Source organism: Pantherophis guttatus, chromosome 4 (genome assembly GCF_059756535.1).
Source record: "Pantherophis guttatus breed Tessera chromosome 4, ASM5975653v1, whole genome shotgun sequence".
Classification (NCBI taxonomy): Eukaryota; Metazoa; Chordata; class Lepidosauria; order Squamata; family Colubridae; genus Pantherophis; species Pantherophis guttatus.
The window spans coordinates 27,341,921-27,361,874 of NC_142066.1; the positions used below are offsets into that span (position 1 = coordinate 27,341,921).

General features: G+C 42.1%; 4 protein-coding genes across 4 annotated transcripts; 2 read left to right on the forward strand and 2 right to left on the reverse strand.

Moving 5' to 3' along the window:
* Positions 1 to 3,853: 3,853 nt before the first annotated feature.
* C4H19orf85 (chromosome 4 C19orf85 homolog) lies at positions 3,854 to 7,620 on the forward strand. The gene is made up of 4 exons (XM_087894493.1): positions 3,854 to 3,904; positions 4,433 to 4,601; positions 5,843 to 6,070; positions 7,185 to 7,620. Exons 3-4 carry the CDS (start codon positions 5,877 to 5,879, stop codon positions 7,618 to 7,620), a joined length of 630 nt encoding a protein of 209 aa, XP_087750619.1. The 5' UTR covers positions 3,854 to 3,904; positions 4,433 to 4,601; positions 5,843 to 5,876.
* Positions 7,621 to 14,940: 7,320 nt separating this feature from the next.
* LOC148113933 (histone H1.2-like) lies at positions 14,941 to 15,921 on the forward strand. The gene has a single exon (XM_087891814.1). The coding sequence runs from the start codon at positions 15,041 to 15,043 to the stop codon at positions 15,686 to 15,688; it is 648 nt and encodes a 215-aa protein (XP_087747940.1). The 5' UTR covers positions 14,941 to 15,040; the 3' UTR covers positions 15,689 to 15,921.
* Positions 15,922 to 16,428: 507 nt separating this feature from the next.
* Positions 16,429 to 16,839, reverse strand: LOC148113934 (histone H3). The gene has a single exon (XM_087891815.1). It carries the CDS (start codon positions 16,837 to 16,839, stop codon positions 16,429 to 16,431), a length of 411 nt encoding a protein of 136 aa, XP_087747941.1.
* A 1,890-nt stretch (positions 16,840 to 18,729) lies between these two features.
* On the reverse strand, positions 18,730 to 19,584 carry LOC148113935 (histone H4). The gene has a single exon (XM_087891816.1). The coding sequence runs from the start codon at positions 19,514 to 19,516 to the stop codon at positions 19,205 to 19,207; it is 312 nt and encodes a 103-aa protein (XP_087747942.1). The 5' UTR covers positions 19,517 to 19,584; the 3' UTR covers positions 18,730 to 19,204.
* Positions 19,585 to 19,954: the final 370 nt, after the last annotated feature.

The window sequence follows — 19,954 nt, forward strand, 5'->3', positions numbered from 1 at the left end:
ACCAGTAGTAAAATATTTTGAAACCTACCACTGGTTCAAAGGTACTAAAAAAAGTAACGTACGACTGGTCCTCACACTTATGAATGTCACAGCATCCCTGTGGTCACATACGTAATCAATATTCAGGTGTTTGGCAACCAGCATGCATTTATGACTGTTGCTGTGTCCCAGGGACATTTGATCTTTATTTATGATCTTCTCAGTCAGCTAATGACATGAAGTCAAGGCAAGAAGCCAGATTCACTTACTGACCACCTGATTTGCTAAACAAAAACGGTGATAAAATCAGTCACAATTCATTTAACAACCACCTTGCTTAGTGATGGAGGTTCCAGTCCCAATTGTGGATGTAAATTGAGGACTACCTGTTTTCCTGGGCAATAATAGACCTCACTCTAGAAGAGGCGACTCCTACTTCCTTTCCAGTGTAGAAAGCTGACAGAGAAGACAGAATGACCGGTGAAGAAATTATGTGCAAAAACATCTTGGCCAGCCTCTTTCTCTCTCTATGCAAGGCTTGACCTCTCACACTCACCTGTGGACATGAGAATGTTCTTTGTTTATACACAGAGTTTGTTTTGCCACCCTTGTGTGAGAAGCAGTTTAAAGTGAGGCAGGGAGGTCTGGAAAGAGGCTTTTGATTCTACTTTGGGGGAAAGAGGACAAAACAGTGCTTGAAGATCTGATACTTGCTGTCCCAGAGCCCGGACTTACTTCTAACAGTCAATTTCCAGAATGATCATGCATAGTTAACTCAGAAGCGAGAAAACAAATCCCCTTATAATTACCACATCTCCTTAATAAGGTGCTTTAGGATTTAAATCTAAAGTTTATGTCACTTAAGAACAGTGGATTTATTAAATCACAAATCATGTAATAAACATGCAGCCCAACTGTATTTGTATTTTTTAATTGCAATCCTGCCATCTTATAACTTGCTTGTTTGTTGTCTTTTCCATTATGAGGAATAAGAACGGTCTAGTATTTTTATTTCAAATATAGCAGTTACATTATTATAGCTGTAATTATAGCTGTCCAGCCTATTTCAAAACTTATCATGGCAGCTATTTGATGGCCAAACATTGAAAGGAATCAGAAAGATTACCGTATTTTTCGGAGTATAAGATGCACCTTTCCCCCCCCTAAAAGGGGGTGAAAATTTAGGTGCATCTTATACACCGAATGTAGCCCCATCCACCCACTGGCCCCCACCCTTTGGCCTCTGCCTTGCAGCAATTACCTCCTTGCAAGCAAACAGCAAGAAGAAACAGCTTCTTTCAGCTTCAGCACAGCCTAATTAGCACAAGTTGATTGGATCTGCCTCCCGACACTCAGCTGATTTGCTCTCAGCTGTTTTGTGCAGGCCTCTGCTGCTTGCTGCAAGGAAGAAAATTGCTGGAGCAGATTTTTTTCCCCCTTGTGCTAATCAAGCTATGCTGAAAATGAAAATGAAAGTAAAGCAGGCTAGTTTGCTGTTTGCTGCAATGAGGCAAAATTGCTCAGAGGCAGAGGCAGAGGCAGAGGCAGTGGTGAAATCTAAAATTTATTACTACTGATTCTGTGAGCATGGCTTGATGGGGGTGATAATGTGACTGGGTGGGCATGGCCAACTTTTTTTAAAAAAACTTTTAAAACCATTTTTTCTACAGCCTCTTCGGCTGAAGAGGTTGTAAAAAAATGCTTTTAAAAGTCTCTGACGATCCCAGCTGAGCCACGCGATCATCAGAGGCTTTTTTTCCCTTACTTTTAAAAGCATTTTTTCAGTCGAAGAGGTTGTAGATAAAATGCTTTTAAAAATTAAAAAAAAAAGCCTCTGATGATTGCGTGGCTCAGCTGGGCATGGGGGGAGGGGGCGGCACAGGGACTTTTGCTACTGGTTCTCCGAACCACCCGCCTCCATCGCTACCGGATCGGGCGATTTTGTCTGAACCAGGAGCATTTCACCCCTGGGCAGAGGCATAGGCTGATTTCTTTTTCTTCTTTTCCTCACCAAAAAAGATAGGTGCCTCTTATAGTCCAGTGCGTCTTATACTCCGAAAATTTCGGTAAACTTCTAATGTTTTTTTTTAAATCAGAAAAGGTGCTGTCACTGATTTTTTTTTTTTTTTTTGCTATTAAAGTCCAATGTGGGTCTCTTTGTACAATATTTGTTGTAGGCATCACAGGCATCACATGTGGGAAAAAAAAGAGTTTTTAAATTTATATTTATTAAGAATGTTCATATAATAGGAAGGAAGGAAGGAGGGAGGGGGGAGTAAAAAGCAAAGGAAAACTAAAAATATATATAAATGATCTTGGAACTTTTTTTCAACAGATAGTTATTGCCTTCCTCCCTCTTAAATATTTTGCAAATCCGTTCTCCATCCTTTTAACCCACATCTTTCTTAATGTTTAAAGGCACAAATAATTAATTCATTTTTCTTCTTTTAGCAAAAAGTCCAAATAAAGGTTCCAGTCTTTTTTTTTTTTAATTGTTCAGTTTTACCATTTCTGGAAACTCTGACATTTTCATAATCTACTTCTCCATCATGGGAATTTCATTATTTTATCCAATGTTGAGCATACAATATAATTTTCTAATTCAAAAAAGGAAGGAAGAAAAAGGAAGGAAGGAAGGTAGGTTTTGAAGGAAAGAAGTTTAAATATACAAAGAATACATATGTGTCCTATATTGTTTTAAAAACTACTGATCAGTGTTGAGATCCAATAAATATAGATATAAATATCAACAGTAATAGCAGATACCATACACATCTCATCATAGCATAACATGGGAAGTACAATGATTTCTATCCAAACAAAGACTTTATGTTAAAAGCAATCCAAAGGGCTGATGGTTATTTAGTCTAGTCTTATCCTGTTTTCCCAATTAATACTCTCTTTCCCAAGTTATCAACTGCCAGAAAGAGGAATATCAAGATAACATCATTACTCCTTTTTCCCCAGTAGTGATTTGTTTCTGTTTTGCTTTTATGGTGTCTTTCTTTTTGCCCGTCAACCATCACCACTGTCCCTGAAAGTTTTCTCCTCATACCACAGCCTTGACATCAAATGGTACTCCCTTTTTTCTTATTATTCTGCATTGTGGTCCTTAACATGCAAGCAGATGACTTAGCCCTTCATATTGCTTGTCAAACAGCTGATAATGAGCTAGAAGATTGTTGAACAAAGGAAGTTGGAAAAGAGATGGCAATAGTGGTTAAACCTTTGCATTGACTCAACAATTATTTCTCATTCTATCCTCCCATCTTCCTTTCTGGAAGCAGAGGGCTTGTGTTTAATGGCAATCAGGATGAGCAATTACTTTATAATTGCCTTTATAATGCAGGACATTCGTCCAGGGTGCTAAGAGGAAGGAACAAGGCCAACAAGGTTGTTGCTTTCTTTTGTGCTAGCAAATTCTCCTCTGTGGCTGGTATCTCCATGGTGCTTTGAATGTTCAGCGGCCAGTGAAGGTGAGGACATCTGAAATGGGTGCAAGTAGCAATAACTGCCACATCCCAGCGAGAAATATGTGCTAATGAGGAAGCTTCTGCTGAGGGTTTCAACCTGAGGAGCTACAAATCATGAGGAGAGAATTAGTGAAAGAGTGGGGAGAGGAAATAAAAGCAACAGTAATTTGGCCAGTATTGCAGAAAATAATTACCTGTAGATTTAACCTATGCCTCCAAAAGGAGTCTGCAAGCCTTGTTAGCGAATGGGGTGATGATGCATGAAATAATAATTAAGAGGGGTAGATATAAAAGTATAGAACAAGCAACAGGCAAGTGTTACAGCTGCTAACTTTTTTCCACCCGGTATCTGGAAAACCGCTTTTAATCAGCACCTTGCAGGAAGAAATTAACAAGGTTACATTTTCATCACCACTTATTTTTGCCAGAAAAGAAGAGAAGCAGACATCATTGTGAGTAAAGTGAGGCAATTGAAACAAAAGTGATTTTATACCACAACTCTACATCGGCCTAGGTAAAAGTAAGCCTATTAAGTTGAAGGAGGCCCGTGTGGATAGAGGACCTTAACTCTATAAATGATAAGTTCCGGAGGGAAAGGAGAATATAGAGATTTCTCTCTAAGCCATCACCTAGAGAACCTGAGATGGGGATTCCTGTGACCCTACCAGAAGCTCTAAGCTGCTCTTTCCAGGTATCTTAGCAAAGTCCTTGTCTCTTGAGTTACAAAAGCTTTTAAGAAATCTTGTTGAAATATTGATTCTTGAAGTTAAATTAGGATTATCCTTTCCTGCATTACAGCCAGCACCATTTACAGAGTTAGAGAGCCCATTATCCCCCCTTTAGCTAACAACCAAACCAGCCGGTGATGTTTTGTTAGTTTTTCTAAACAGTGTTGGTGTGCTTCAGAGGGAGGAGGAGGAGAAGAAAGGAGTGGTATTCCTAAGCTTCATTATCATCCGTTATTCTGTGCTGGGTACCAGTTTCAGGAAACCCTCCAAAATGAGTAGACAACATTGTGGAAAAGGACTGATAGGAGCAACACACGATAAGGAAAAATGAATGGAATGGAAAAATGAACAGACACAGAAATGACAGGCTGAAGATTAGCATATATCTGTGCCTTCTTAGCTTTACCTCATCAAAGAACAGGTAGGTGGAATTGAAAGTATGTTTTCTTTTACATCTATACAACCTTTTAAAAATGTAACATATCAGCAAAAAATGGAAGACTCACTTCTTCCATAGAATTTGATCCTATCATCCATCTGATCAAAACATCAGTCAGTTTCTTTTGTATGATTAGTGTAATATCTTTTTCCATGTCATTCATAAAGCCTGTTGTTTGTAAATTCACTTTCAACTCAGTCTATCCATAGAAGCAGATATTGCTATTGACATTGTTAATATTAATTTCTGACTTCATTTCTCAAAAGTATTTCAATATTTCCAGTGTTAGATTATTTTGTGTCACTCTGTAACTGTTAGTAAAGTTTATGTGTTTTCTCTTTAATTGAGATCTTTAGCTCCCTCTAGTATCCAATTTTTAAAATCTTATTTAAAAAAAAATTAAAATAAAAGTATTTTCCCAAAAGAAGGATTTTTCCTACAGTTGGATTCCAAATTTATCTGTACTATTGTAGCATTCTAAAATCAATGTTTTAATCCATCTTTTGATGTTTATTTATTTTTTTAAAATAAGGTTGTAGTTCTTAATTCTTAAGCTTGTAATTAAAACTTTATTTCATTCAAGATTGAACACAAAATGAAAGCACAAATGATTCCAAACTTGTTGATCCAAAGGTTTGTAATGGCTAAAAAATAGTTAATAAGCTATTTCCAAAAGTGATTAGAAAAGGAAGTATGCAAAGCTAGTGTCTTTCAAAGGTGCCAACCGCATTTTGAGCAAGATAGCAATTCCCTCAATTAACACTGCTTAAAACCTGTTGGAGACTGCTGTCTTGCAGTCTTCTTACAAGGAGTAAATATATGGAGCACTTGTGGGCAATCTCCAGTCCTCTCCTATGTCCAGAAAGGTTTGAAGAACCAGTCTACTCATCGGCTTTTCGTACTTTGTGGTTGTCAGTTCTGCTTTTTCTTGGAATTGTCTTCAGTTCGCCACTCTTTTTCTGGGAATCTCAATATTCTTAAGAGAATATTGTAACAGATCACTGGCTCCTGATAGTGAACTCTTAAGAGTTTTTAGCTCAATGGTGCAATTGCTCACCATCTAACAAAAGATGATCACCCGCTGTTCAAATCAGGGTTAGTGCAGGAAATTAGAAGGGTTACTGATATGGCACCAATTTTTAAAAAGGGATCCAGGGCTGATCAGGAAAATGACAGGTCTGTCATCTTGGTGTATAATTGGCCATAACATCTTTGCATTGCAGTTGGAATTGAATCTCACTCACACGGAGACAGAGAATGCTTCACCACAACTACCCAATTTTGGCACCTCCACCACAGCCCTTGGCTCCTGCTGAAGGTGGGAGCGACCTGTGCACCTTTGTGTCAGCAGCAACTTCCCATGTGATGCGTGCTCTGCAGAAGCCATGCAAGAGCCGACCTACTAAGCGGAAAGTGAATCTCCGGCGGTTCCTCCAAAACCAGATATGCAGGTACTGTTGGAATGGTTTCAGCCTCCCTGTCTCTTGAGTAACCACATATGATCTAAGCCACCATCCTAAAAATGAACAGGGACCTTCTAGGTCTGTATTTGTCCCAGCTTGTTGGTGGAAGAAGGATGTCCCCTATGCGATTTAGGGATGCAATATTACAGCATCTCCCAACCAATGCTTTCAGATTTATTGGCTCCAAGAATTCCTAGCCAACATAGACCTGTAGAAATTCTAGCCATCCATTTAGTCTCAGCACCTCTGGAAGGCTTCAGGCTAGGGAAGGCAGCAGCAGTCGTAATCCTCTTCATTGCCAGGTTTTGTGTTTTTAATTGGGTTTTGGAGGAGAGGCCCGCAAGGACATTTTTTTTTGCTTTGCAGGGAATTTAATTTTTTTAAAACAGAAAAGGTGAAATCTTATTTCGACATAAAGAAAAAGGAAGATGAATGGTCCTGTATTTGTTTTTATGTTCTGAAAAAGTGGCCACGAATTGCAACAATGAAAGCGGGCATGTGTGGGAATGGACGAATTTGAATGGCATAATTTTGGCATTGGGGGCAGCAATAAAGTGAGACTTGAGAACGTGATGTGGTCTGCACTTGATCACTCTTACTTTTACCAGTAATTAATGATGATTTACTACTTCACATATACAGGTAACGTAGGACCACAATTTAATTCCTGTTGCTAAACAACCCAGTTGTTAAGTGAGTTATACCCGATTTTACCATCTTTTTTTTGTCATGGTGAAATACAGCAGTGTTATCATCTGTGAAGGGTAAGCGGAGACGTAAAAGCAAAATTCAGACATTTAAGTTAATCCCCATTATTGTACTGGAATGTAACATTTGGTTAACTCTTCTACAGGTTCCCGCCATTCTCCCTCCATGTAATACTCAGATATCACTGCTGACATTGTTAGTATTAATTTCCTCATTTCTCAAAAGCGTCCTTCAATATTTCCAGCATTAGAATATTTTGTGTCATTCTGTAACTGTCAGTCAAGTCTACTCTCAGTCTACTCTACTGCAGATAATTTTTAACATTTCGGGAATGTTTTTCACTCTTGTAGGATACTTCACTGAGTTTTTTCCTCTCCTTTCCATCCATCTCCAGAAGCTTTTCTGACATTGAAGCTGCTACTCACAGCTTAGCTTCCTCCATCCTTTCTCAAGAAGCTCTGGAACTGCCTACGGTATCCCAGCAAAAGACCCCACTGAAGACCCCCTCATCCCTGCCCGTCCAGGCTCCTCCTGTCTCTTTTTCAGGTATAGCAGAAGCTTTTGCAGCTCCAGACCCCAGCCCTGGTTGGTGCCTCTCCCTTGAGACTGTCGCGTCAGAGCCTGATGAATTTTTCGAACCCATTGCCAAGGAGAACTTGCTTGGCCTTGATGCATTTGGTTCAAACCAGCTGGGATATAATACATACCCCGATTCACAATCCTGTGTACTTTTAACAGCCTGTGGAAACCTTCTGGAGCCCACTCCAGTCTACTCTCCAATGTCTCATCTCTGCTGCCACTCCAAAAGCAACTTCAGCTTCTGCCTATGACATCCACATGCCCTTCTGAGATGTGGACACAGGATGGTTTCCACATGTACCACTCTTTGCCGAGAAGAAGAAGGAGGAAGGAAGGAAGGAAGGAAGGAAGGAAGGAAGGAAGGAAGGAAGGAAGGAAGGAAGAGGCATTTTCAAATGTACCCTCACTTTGGTGAAGAGAGGACAGCAATCTCTTTGCTGGAGAATTTTGGGACATCCTTTGGTGTTAAATCTCTGCTGTGCTAGTCTTCTGTAGTGGGTAGAAGGAAAAGCCTTGAGGAAGAGGAGGAAAAAATCACACACAAAAAAAATGTTCAGGTAAAAGAAATCTGAGTCCGGGTCCAAATTGTTGTTGGAAGTACACCCCATAGGACAGTACCAGGAACTATTAAAGCAGTGCCAAAAGACTTAAGCCAGCCCTTCCCCTTTAAGAAAACCAAGAAGTACCAGCTGAAAGGAAAACTCAGAGCAGTCTGCAAATAGCTGTTACAAAAGTAAGAACAGCTGACCACAGAAACACTTAAGTAGAGCCATTAAGATAAAAGATAAGATAAGACTAAAAATAAAGCAAAACCAGAACTCTCTTTTTCCTGCCCCCTGACAGGATTAACGCCCAGGATAGAAAAGACAAAGGTCCTGGGTGAGATTCAGGGCAATTAAGGTGAGATTCAGGGTGAGATTCAGGGCAATCACTTTAACTAGAGGCACACAAATCACCCCATCAAATTGTAGGAGCTTCAAAGGAAAATCAACTATAAGAAGGCATAGGTTTGCCTCCTCCAATCTGCTTGCAAGCCAGAAATGCTGGAGCTGTGTCACTTTTTGCTTCTTGCCTTCCTACATTAAAATAATTCCACTTTCTGACAGCTGGCTTCTGCATCCATTTCTTCTCAGCGTCTGTGGTTTGTCCTAGATGGGAACAAACCAGGGAAATTTCTTCTAACACTGTAATCTGAGAAAGCATCTCAGATAAGAGTTCTCATAAAAGTAAAGAGAAGCCCATTCTGACTTCCAAGATTCTGTAAAATTGCTCTGTAATAAAAGTACTATTACCTGGATTGTCTTGGTTCCCTAGTCTGGCCTATCTTTCTGTGTCCTTAAGTTTTGTTGAGATGCCAACTTCTGGTATTTCATAGCCAATGGCTACATTGAGTAAAATTTGGGAGAGCGTCAGATTGAAGAATGCTACACACACATACACACACCTCTCTTGGCTTTTCCTACCAAAATCTCAAAGGAAAAAGAGAAAGCAACTTCAGGTCCCTAAGCTCATTTTCTGTAGTCCTTATCTCTGTCCTAGTTAAGAGGAATTGATGGGTGTTTGAAAGGGAAACTGTTACACAATCTCTAAAATCAGCTTAGAATAGTGTAATAAAATAAACAGACACTCCAATCTCATGGGGGAGGGGGGAAATCATACAACTTGGAGGCTACTCACCTTACATCATTATTGCATCCACTGCAATACTAGATATCCAAAATATTGCCTACCAATGGCCCAAATAAATCTTCTAAGAGGATAGGATTTATTTGGGCCATTGGTGGGCAATATTTTGGGAGAGGGAGAGAGAGATCCTGTATCAGATGGTTGATATCATTATTAAATGTTTGTTTCTTTCTGCCACCTAGTGGTCTGATCAATATTATGTGAAATCCCACCATCGCTGCCACCAATTTAAAATCTTTTAAAGCAAGGATTACATAGAATCAAATCAGAGGTAAAAGCCACCTTCTGTCTTCCTTCTTGATTTATGTCCTCAACTTATGACTGTGGTAGAGCCTGCTTTTTATAGTTGTAAATGGTGAAGTTCATAAAGTTAAGTCTCCACGAGCTGCACTGGCTCCCTATCGGTCTCCAGGTGCAATTCAAGGTGTTGGTTATTACCTTTAAAGCCCTACATGGCTCAGGACCAGGCTATCTTCGAGACCGCCTTCTACCACATAACTCCCAGCAACCTGTAAGATCCCACAGAGTCGGTCTCCTCCGGGTCCCGTCAGCTAAATAATGTCGGCTGGGGGGCCCGCGGGGGAGGGCCTTCTCTGTGGCTGCCCCGGCTCTCTGGAACCAATTACCTCCTGAAGTCCGGACCGCCCCCACCCTATTGGCCTTCCGGAAAGCAGTGAAGACCTGGCTCTTCTGGCAGGCCTGGGGCCGTTGATCTCGTTATAGTGATCTTGCGAGACCCGGCCACAAATTGGAGTGTATGTGTTTTAACGTTTTTATGTTGTTTTCTTTTAATTTTTGTATGGGATATCGTTGCATTGTTTTATTCTCTGTTGTAAGCTGCCCAGAGTCCCTTGGGAATTGGGCGGCATAGAAGTGTGACAAAATAAATAAATAAAAATAAATAACCTACATGACTGAGCAAATTTTATTATCTTTTTCGTGGCGGTTTGTAAGCAAATCCTGTAGTCATTAAAAGAACACAGCAGTCATTAAGTGAATCCAGTTATAAAATGACTGCCACAGTCATACATGGCAGAACCATGCCAACAACCATAAATGTGGGTTGGTTGCCAAGCACCCAAACTGTGGTCCCGTGACTGGGGGAATGGTGGCTATTGGAACTAGGTAATAACTACCTTGGGGGTGTAGGAAGTTAGCACCCACCCCTTTCCTGGAAGAGTGAAATATTTTAGGAAATATGAAAAAGGCAGAATATTATATTTCCCTGGATGAGAAATATGAGAAGCATATTTTACAGACAAAGCAGCTCCCACCTTCCTGCCCCCCACCCTTTGTCAATGGGCCATTAAGGCCTGGGCCAGTCTATTCTACATAACAAAGATCTACCTCCTTCAGGCAGAGCCATAGTAGAAATTGCCCAAGATCCAACAAAGATAGGATTAGCCCTCTACACAATAGCAGCAGAAACTCACCACATGTGACCGGGGAAGCACATGTGACCATCAGCCAGCAAGGCCCCCACCCCCTGGGAGTCTGACAACCAATCAGGATACTCTTTTGGGGCCCCAAGAAATGCAGAGCCAGAGAGAGCATAAAAACCCGAGGATTTACTGTATCTGCCCCTTTTCTGTTCAGGAACTCAAGCCATGTGATCCTGTCCACCATTAAACCATTTTTCCAAGCAGTCTCCATGTCTCCAGTGTCTTTTTCCCCACTTGGAGCAGAACCTAGAAGGAGATTTCTTCCAACAGGGGCATCCATTGTATGGTCACCAAATGAGTGGTTGTATAGTGTGCCCACATAAGCATTACTCTGCTAAGTATAATACACTGAAATTTTCTGGGTGGCTCCCTATCCAAGTATGCTTCTGGGGATTCCCTGAATCTATCCCATTATACTTCTGGGGATGATCTCAGCTTGTACTCTGCTTTTCTTGACTTCCTGAAAATTTATATTCCTTATATGAGTAGAATAAGACGGCAAAGAAGAGGAAACATTTTGCAAAGCTAAGAAACTCAGGAGAAAAAAAAAAGTTAAACTATACTAATTTTTCATTTCTTTAGAAGTAAGTAAAACAGAGAGACAGGAGACCCTTTCCTAGGTGGGCTTTTATCTGCTGCCAGAAAATGTTTCTGGCTTTCATTAAAGAGTAAGTATGAATGTACCAGAATGCAGTTCTAGCACCTAAAATGATCCAATTCCTTGTTCTCAGTGTTGTCACCCCTCAGGCTCTCAGCCCTAAGAATAAATTAAATTAAATTTTAATACAATACTCTACTGTATTCAACTCTACACAACTCAACTCTACTCTAAATATAATTTGTCAGATAAGCATCTTAGGGCCATCTAAATGGATTGAACTACAATTCTCACAATTCATTGTCTTTGACCATAGCTGGCCAATGCTGATGAAAGTGAAGCTTGTAGGCTATATACATATTTTGCACCAAGATGGTAGCTCCCAAAAAGCCAACGAACAAATCTCTCTTCTGCATCTGGATTCCACACTGGGCAAGGAGAAGATAAATCAGCCCCTCCTGACACCGTCAACTGTTTCCCTTCCTGTCACCCATACAAATAAACATGTTTGAAAGTTAAACTATGAAGTCACTCCATGGGAGGTGGTGTGCATTTTGAGAATTATATTAAAGCTCTTATGATCTGAAGTGCTCTCAGAAGGGGTGGGCAGTTATAAAGGAATGGCATATCTGTGAATGTCAGGGAGAGAAACTGGGAATGAACCCAAAATTTCTGTTGCTAAATGAGACATTTGTTAAGTGAGCTTTGCCCCATTTTATGACTTTTCTTGTCACTGTTGTTAAGTGAATGACTACGGTTGTCAAGTTAGAAACATGGTTGTTAAGTAAATGTGGCTTCCAAAAGGTCACAAAAGGTGATCACATGATCCGAGGACATTGCAACTGTCATAAAGATAAGCCAGTTAGCAAACATCTGAATTTTGATTGCATGACCATGGGGATGTTGCAATGGTCGTGTGAAAAATGGTCATGTCAGTAGTGAAATCTAAAATTTGTTACTACCGGTTCTGTGGGCGTGGCTTGGTGGGGGGGAGGGGGGGAGGGTAATGTGACTGGATGGGCGTGGCCATTTTTTTTTTTTTTACTTTTAAAACCATTTTTTCGGCGAAGAGGTTGTAAAAAAATGCTTTCAAAAGGCTCTGACGATCCCAGCTGAGTTGCCTGATCGGCAGAGACTTTTTCTCTTTTAAATACCTCTGACGATCAGGCAACTCAGCTTGGATCGTCAGAGGCATTTAAAAGAAAAAAACCCCTTTTTCTTTTAAATGCCTCTGACGATCCAAGCTGAGTTGCCTAATCATTAGAGGCATTTAAAAGAGAAAAGGGTTTTTTTCTTTTAAAAGCCTTTGATGATCCCAGCTGAACCGTGCGATCATCAGAGGCTTTTTTTTTCCTTTTAAAAGCAATTTTTTCTGCCGAAGAGGTTGTAGAAAAAATGCTTTTAAAAGTAAAAAAAAAACCTCTGATGATTGTGCGGCTCAGCTGGGCATGGGGGGGGGGGCGCCAGGGATTTTTGCTACCGGTTCTCCGAACCACCCGCCTCCATCGCTCCCGGATCGGGTGATCCGGTCTGAACCAGGAGCATTTCACCCCTAGGTCATGTCACTTTTTTCAGTGGTGTTATAACTTCGAATGGTCATTAAACTAACTGTTGTAAATAAAAATATTATAATTAATTTGGTAATTAAAAGTATGGATTGCTTCAGCGGTGGGATTCAAAATTTTTTACTACCGGTTCTGTGGGTGTGGCTGGGTGGGCATGGCAGGGGAAGGATACTGTAAAATCTCCATTCCCACCCCACTACAGGGGAAGGTTACTGCAAAATCCCCATTTCCTCCCGATCAGCTGAGACTTGGGAGGCAGAGAATAGATGAGGGCGGGGCCAGTCAGAGGTGGTATTTACCAGTTCTCCAAACTACTCAAAATTTCCACTACTGGTTCTCCAGAACTGATCAGAACTTGCTGAAACCCACCTCTGAATTGCTTCTTTGACTATGCTGTCGACAGATTAAAATCCTCCTCTGTTTCTATAGTTTTATTTATATATTTGACTAGATCTTCTTCATGCATCCAAGAATTGATATTAGCATATCTGATCTGGGGGTCAAGGGCTATTAGCCTTGTAGGCCGTGGGGTTGCCTCTGAAAGTTATTTGCTGAGAGACCAGTGAGCTTCCTTGTGCACAGGTAGTTCTCGACTTAAGATCATAACTAAGCCCCAAATTTTTGTTGCTAAGCGAAACAATGAATTTTGCCACAACTTTTCTTGTCACAGCTACTAAGTGAATCTGGCTTCCACATTGACTGCTAGTCGAAGCTCACAAAAGGAGACCATATGATCCCGGGGCATTGTAACCGTCATAAAGATGAGTCAATTGCCAATCATCTGAATTTTGATCATGTGACCATGAGGATGCTGCAAGTGTGAAAAATTGTCATTTTTTTCAGTAATGTAATTTTGAATGGTCACTAAATGAACTGTTGTAACTCAAAGACTATCTGTATTAGGTGGCCATTGGAGGACTGGATGGGCCAGGGATCGGACGGAGCAGGCCACTGCTTGTATTGTTAAGGTAATTATGGATGGATATTCATTCCAAAGACTCTGACAAAGTTAACTTTCATTTACTCGCAACTTCCATCTTTATCAAACCTACTCAACTGAAAGGCAATCATGAATCTTTTTAATATAAGCCTGAAGTGACTTGTTCCTTCTGTTGACAAGAAACAGAGAAATTTGTTTTCAAAATCATATCAGTGGTTAGAAATCTAGCAGTTGTTGCTTGTTAGATATAACTTCTTGAAAGAATAAAAGTCCCCTATAAATTGAAAGTTACACAAAGGTACCATCACTCCAAGTGCAACGGCATTTCTATTACTTTCTAGCATTAGAGATTGGATATCGGCTACTATACTACATTTCTGAAAAGTGAGATACTTTGAATAAAATACATAGATGGGGTGTTTATTAAGCACTAGAGAGTTTTCACCATTTTAGGCCATTGGAATTTTATAGGAATCAACGTACATTGATCCAGGGTCCATCCACAATATATTCGTGTCATTATTTATTCCACCAAATGTTGGTTTTAAAGTTAGGATTTTTTGAAATGAAACAATAGAGAATGACAACTGTAGGAAAGGAGATATTTATAAACCTTAAACCTTTTGAAGCTGCCACCGGCCACTCCTTGTGAGAAATACCACCCTTGCAATGCTGATGGCCTCTGACAGACAGCCAGAATTCTGCGCCGGCCTGAGGAACCGGACACGAAGGGCGATCAAGGCTGTCAAAGAAAGGAAGCAACCAGGCGTTTTCCTTGAAAGCATAAAAGTAAAAGTCCTAAATGGAAAGAGTTTTAGTGGCCAAGTACCGTCGCCCCGACTCCAGAGTCAATGAATGAATGTGTTACTTGGGTCAATTCAAGCGGCTTTTGTCGCAAAACGCCCGCGGGGGGACAGAGCCTTTCCTCCCCACGGCGCCCCGGAGTCCCCCAGGAGCGGCCTGGCCCCCTTGCCCAGCCCCGCACTCCGAAGACAAGGTTTTAATTTACACGAAAACGCCAAACATTTCCACATGGAAGAGGCGCGAAGCTGACAGGCGCTCCGCTTCTGCCCGCTTTTCTCCCGCCCGCCGCCTCTGCCCCGCCGGGCGCCGCCGCCGACCGAAAGGCCGGGTTCCCCTGCCCCGTTTCCCCCGGGACCCCGCGCGCCCCGCGACCCAGGCGCGCATTTGGGGGCGCTTTTGTGGCACCCAAGAAACACAAAGTGGCAGCGGCCGCAACGGCGCCTGGCTGGCAGAGAACAGCGCCCGCGAACGCACCAATCAGGGCGCAGCTCCGCCCCTATAAATAGCAGGCAGCTCCTTCGCTCCACTTCAGACTTTACTTTTCGGCTCCCAGAGACCCTGTGCCAGCCACCGCCGCTGCCCCGAGAGCGCCTGCCGCCCACGGAAGGAAGGGAGGAAGCCGAGCGGAGAGCGACCATGTCCGAGACGGCGCCCGAAGCCCCCGCGGCCGCTGCGCCGGCAGCCAAGGCGCCGGCCAAGAAAGCCAAGAAGCCCGCGGCCGCCGCCAAGCCGCGCAAGGCTTCCGGGCCCAGCGTCACCGAGCTGCTGACCAAGGCGGTGGCCGCCTCCAAGGAGCGCAACGGCGTGTCCCTGGCGGCGCTCAAGAAGGCCCTGGCCGCGGCCGGCTACGACGTGGAGAAGAACAACAGCCGCATCAAGCTGGGGCTGAAGAGCCTGGTGGGCAAAGGCACGCTGGTGCAGACCAAGGGCACGGGCGCCTCGGGCTCCTTCAAGCTCAACAAGAAGCAGCAGCAGCAGCAAGACTCCAAGGACAAGGTGGTCAAGAAGAAGCCGGCCGTCAAGAGCAAGAAGCCCGCCGCCAAGAAGCCGGCCGGCGCCGCCAAGAAGCCCAAGAAACCGGCCCCCAAGAAGAGCCCCAAGAAGGCGGTCAAGAAACCGGCCGCGGGAGCCAAAAAGGCGGCGAAGAGCCCCAAGAAGGCCAAGCCCGCCAAGCCCACAAAGGCAGCTAAGAGTCCCGCCAAAGCCAAGACGAAAGCGGCTAAGCCCAAGACTCCCAAGGCGAAAGTGGCCAAGCCCAAGAAGGCGGCGGCCAAGAAGAAGTGAAGCGGCTTCTGTGACTCTTCCGATCCCAAAGGCTCTTTTAAGAGCCACCCACTTTTTCTTGAAAAGAGCTGACCCCATTTGAGACACTGAAAAAATGACATAAGCTAAACCTCAAGTCAAAATACTCCCCCTGTGCATCCATATAGCACTTTTGTGTATTTCCTTTTTCAGTCTTTCCCAAGTTACCCAGCCTAGTACAGGTCTCCTACGTCAGCAGGGGGGGTTTGGACTAGATGACCTCCAATGTGCCTTTCAAGTCTTTTACTGTTCGTTGAGGGAACGAGAAGAGTAGTGAATTTAAGACGGGGGTTGGAAAGGGACAGGGGCTCTGACGACTTTGTTTAACTTTCAGCCCCTTAGGAAAGAGGCAAACCGCTGAACATGGGAGCGCGGTGGCTCACGAGGTTAGGAAGCTGGGCAGACTCGTTGATATCCGACCCGTGGATCGGTGTGATTTCCCGTCCCACGATGCAGCCGACCCAGCAACTTGAAGCGGGGCGGCCGCCAGTAGATAACGGGGACATGAAAGCCCCCATACGGGCAACGGCGATTCTCTAAACCAGGGAAGCTGCAGGGACTTTGCCTACAAATGGATGCCAGGGGCCGAAAACTCACAAGATAGTAAGGAACACAAATGGAGGCAGTATAACAACCGGGCTCTTTTAAGTGAAAGCGTAGGTGGCTCTTAAAAGAGCCTTTGGGGTATTAACGATGTCTCAAGAGTGAAATGAAAAGATTTTTTAAGCTCTCTCGCCGCGGATACGGCGAGCCAACTGGATGTCTTTGGGCATGATGGTGACTCGCTTGGCGTGGATGGCGCACAGATTAGTATCTTCAAACAGCCCCACCAAGTAAGCCTCGCTGGCCTCCTGAAGGGCCATCACAGCCGAGCTCTGGAAACGCAGGTCGGTCTTGAAGTCCTGGGCAATTTCACGCACCAAACGCTGAAAAGGGAGTTTGCGAATCAACAGCTCGGTGGACTTTTGGTAGCGCCGGATCTCTCGGAGAGCCACAGTGCCAGGACGGTAGCGGTGAGGTTTTTTCACGCCTCCGGTGGCGGGTGCACTTTTGCGAGCTGCTTTAGTAGCAAGCTGCTTCCTTGGTGCTTTACCACCGGTGGACTTCCGAGCAGTTTGCTTGGTTCTGGCCATCTTCCAAACAAGAAAATTTCACTCTCCAAAAGTTAGAGTGAATGAATTTGGCGGCAGAGCTGGTGGGTATTTATAGGCAGCGTCCCGTCTTCCTATTGGCTGAGAGTGGGTATGAAGTCATTAATTCTGTTTGAATTTCCCGGGCTTTGTCTTGATTGGACAATAACAGCACAACTCTGATTGGTCTCTTTTCCTCCTACAGCAGCCAATCGCTATTCTGTCATTTTAATTGATTGGAGGTATCCTGTCTCCCCATCGCCGGCGTTTATCGAATACACTACTAAGAGATTATTTCTCCATCCATGCAATATATTGGAAATAATAAATCTTGTAATCTGTTCAGGATTTTACAAAAAATGAAATTGCAGCCATTGGAATTTATTCCATCCAGTAATTTATTAGCAGTAATGGAAGGAACTGAGTATTAGTAATGCTTTGGTAAGACCATATTTGGAATACTGTATCTAAAACAGATGGGACATTATCAAAGCCTAGAACGAAGGAAAAATTTCCTGCAGTGAGGAATGGCTTGCTTTCAGAAATTGTGGATGCTCCCAACACCTAAGGTTTTTAAGAAGAAATTGGACAACAATTTGTTTGGAAAGGTTTCCTGTTCAAGCAGGGAGTTGGACTAAAATAATAATATTTTTTTTTATTTTATTCTATTTAAAAGAGATCCAAGGTCCCTTCCAACTCTATATTTCTATATTATTCTATATTCTATATTACTCTGCTTTCTATTGTGAAATCTCAGTATATTATACAAAGGTTTATTCAAATTTATTTCTGCTAAGACTGCAATCTAATGCCATTTTCTTAGAACACAACATTTATTTCCTCCTTATGGATTGCATTCAAAAATATGGGAAATGGGTCAAACTAGATATTTATTAATTGCAACACTGTCTCCAAATCACGGTGTCTGATTTCCTCATCACAACTGATTTCCTCATCACAAACTGGTTTAGTAATATTCCTTCCTTCATACTCAGCAAATGTCAGCAAAAGATGTGAATGCTCCTGAATAACTCCATGGCTAATATTGGCCCAAATTGGAAATAGGGATGTTTAAACATTTACAAATTACAAAATATTTCATGTACAAGCGCACACACAATTTCCCTAGTCTAGTTCCCTTTGGATTTCAACGTCACTTCCAATTCTGGTAGATTTGGTGATGGAGATTGGAAAAAATTAACATACTTTTGTCTTTTCTGCTATATGGAAGAAGGATTAGCAATTTATATAGATTTAAATATTACCAGAATGGCTCTTTAGAAGGCAAGAGGATATTGCAGTGAGAGTTTAAACAATGCACTAAAAAAATTAACTGTTACATCCTTGCTACAAAAAACAGTCCAAAGCAACCAGATAAAAATAGAATACTTTATGCCCACGAAAGTGTGGAGGGGGACACTCCCAGTTGAGATATACTTTTATTAGTGGTGAATCTAGTCCTGGAGTGAAGCATGAGTCCTACACCAGGAAGAGAACCTTAAACGAGTTTTAATATTCTCCCAAACTCATCAAAATGGGATAGTAAAAGCCATAACAAAAACTCAGGCCTGTAGCGTAATTCTCAAAGGAAGAGAATGATTCCTTACTTGGTTTTGGAGCAGAACTGGCATCCATTTGTGATCTTAGTCCACCAATACATATTTTTAAAGACCAGGATTACTCCCCCCTCCCTTTTCATCGGTCCCCCAGTGAAGGCAAACTACAAACTCTTCAATCCACATAAATTAAGAAAAAGCAAATAAATCCTTTGCATTGTTACTGCTCAGACACAGTACATTATTGAAACACCTTTCAAATTAGACCCACTGCATTAGGTCTGCAATTTTTATTCCAGACTAATTCCCAATGAATTCAACACTTATGTTAGAAATATCATTTTTCAAAATATCATTTATTTGACATCATAGTCCTTATATCTTGTTTCTTACACAACTCATTTGATCCTAGAATTAAAATGCTGCAAAATGCTATATTTTCATGTTAGCAATATTAAGGAAAGCCTAATTTGATACAGAGTTGAAAGCCAGAAATCATGAGCTCTGCCTCAAGAAGACAGATTTCCTGGGGTGTCAATTTCTCAAACCCTATTGAAATGAAAATAGGAACAACCCATTTCAGAAAATCGTGGACTAAAAAAAACAAAAAACTGCAGGAATTGTTCCTGAAATTTGCTAACAAGCTGGACTTGAGCTGTATGAACACACGTATTCACAACACTATATATAAGATTCGAATGTTTATACCAAAATTCTGGTTACCAAATCAGCAAGCAACTCAGCAAATTTTCTGAAAGATTTGGCGGTCCTGAAAAGGACCTTTGGGTTTTGTATTCGGTTAATTAAAGTCTTTAGCCTCCGAAGCCATACAGGGTACGACCTTGGCGTTTCAAGGCATAAACGACGTCCATCGCAGTCACAGTCTTTCGCTTTGCATGCTCGGTGTAGGTCACGGCATCACGAATAACATTTTCCAGAAAAACCTTCAGTACGCCGCGAGTTTCCTCATAAATCAAGCCAGAAATACGCTTTACTCCACCACGGCGAGCCAAACGACGAATAGCAGGCTTGGTAATGCCTTGGATATTATCGCGGAGCACTTTCCGATGCCTCTTAGCGCCCCCTTTTCCGAGCCCTTTTCCGCCTTTTCCACGTCCAGACATGGTTCTCTTCAAATACCGACCACCTCGCTTGCAGGAAAAGAAATGCTGTTAACGCTCGAATCTCTCAGCTTATATTGCGTAGAGACCGACCAGAATGAAAACAGCGGGGGAAGGTGTTTTTTTTTTGTTTTGTTTTTTAAATAATGAACCTTATTGTTCCTCTGTCCAATGAATGACCAATACGGAATTAAACTGTCCAATCAGAATACAGTAAATAGTACTCAAAGCTATGCACGATTTTGGCGCCCATTTTTTAAAAAATAATAAATTATGTGGGGCGTCTAATTTAGCTATAAATACCATGTCAAACCTCTCATAATTTACCTATTAAACATGTATTGTTATAAAATTTAAAACCGAATAAAGGGATAACTGTTTTCCCCCCAATCTACTGGGAATAACGTTTTAAAACGTTTATTGAAATAATTTTGCTGATTG

Bases quoted from the DNA above. Each gene is read 5' to 3' on its own strand.
- LOC148113934 (XM_087891815.1), bottom strand. From the start codon at position 16,839: ATGGCCAGAACCAAGCAAACTGCTCGGAAGTCCACCGGTGGTAAAGCA.
- LOC148113935 (XM_087891816.1), bottom strand. From the start codon at position 19,516: ATGTCTGGACGTGGAAAAGGCGGAAAAGGGCTCGGAAAAGGGGGCGCT.
- LOC148113933 (XM_087891814.1), top strand. From the start codon at position 15,041: ATGTCCGAGACGGCGCCCGAAGCCCCCGCGGCCGCTGCGCCGGCAGCC.
- C4H19orf85 (XM_087894493.1), top strand. From the start codon at position 5,877: ATGCTTCACCACAACTACCCAATTTTGGCACCTCCACCACAGCCCTTG. The intron at 6,071-7,184 runs GTACTGTTGGAA...ATCCATCTCCAG, and splicing joins CTCCAAAACCAGATATGCAG to AAGCTTTTCTGACATTGAAG.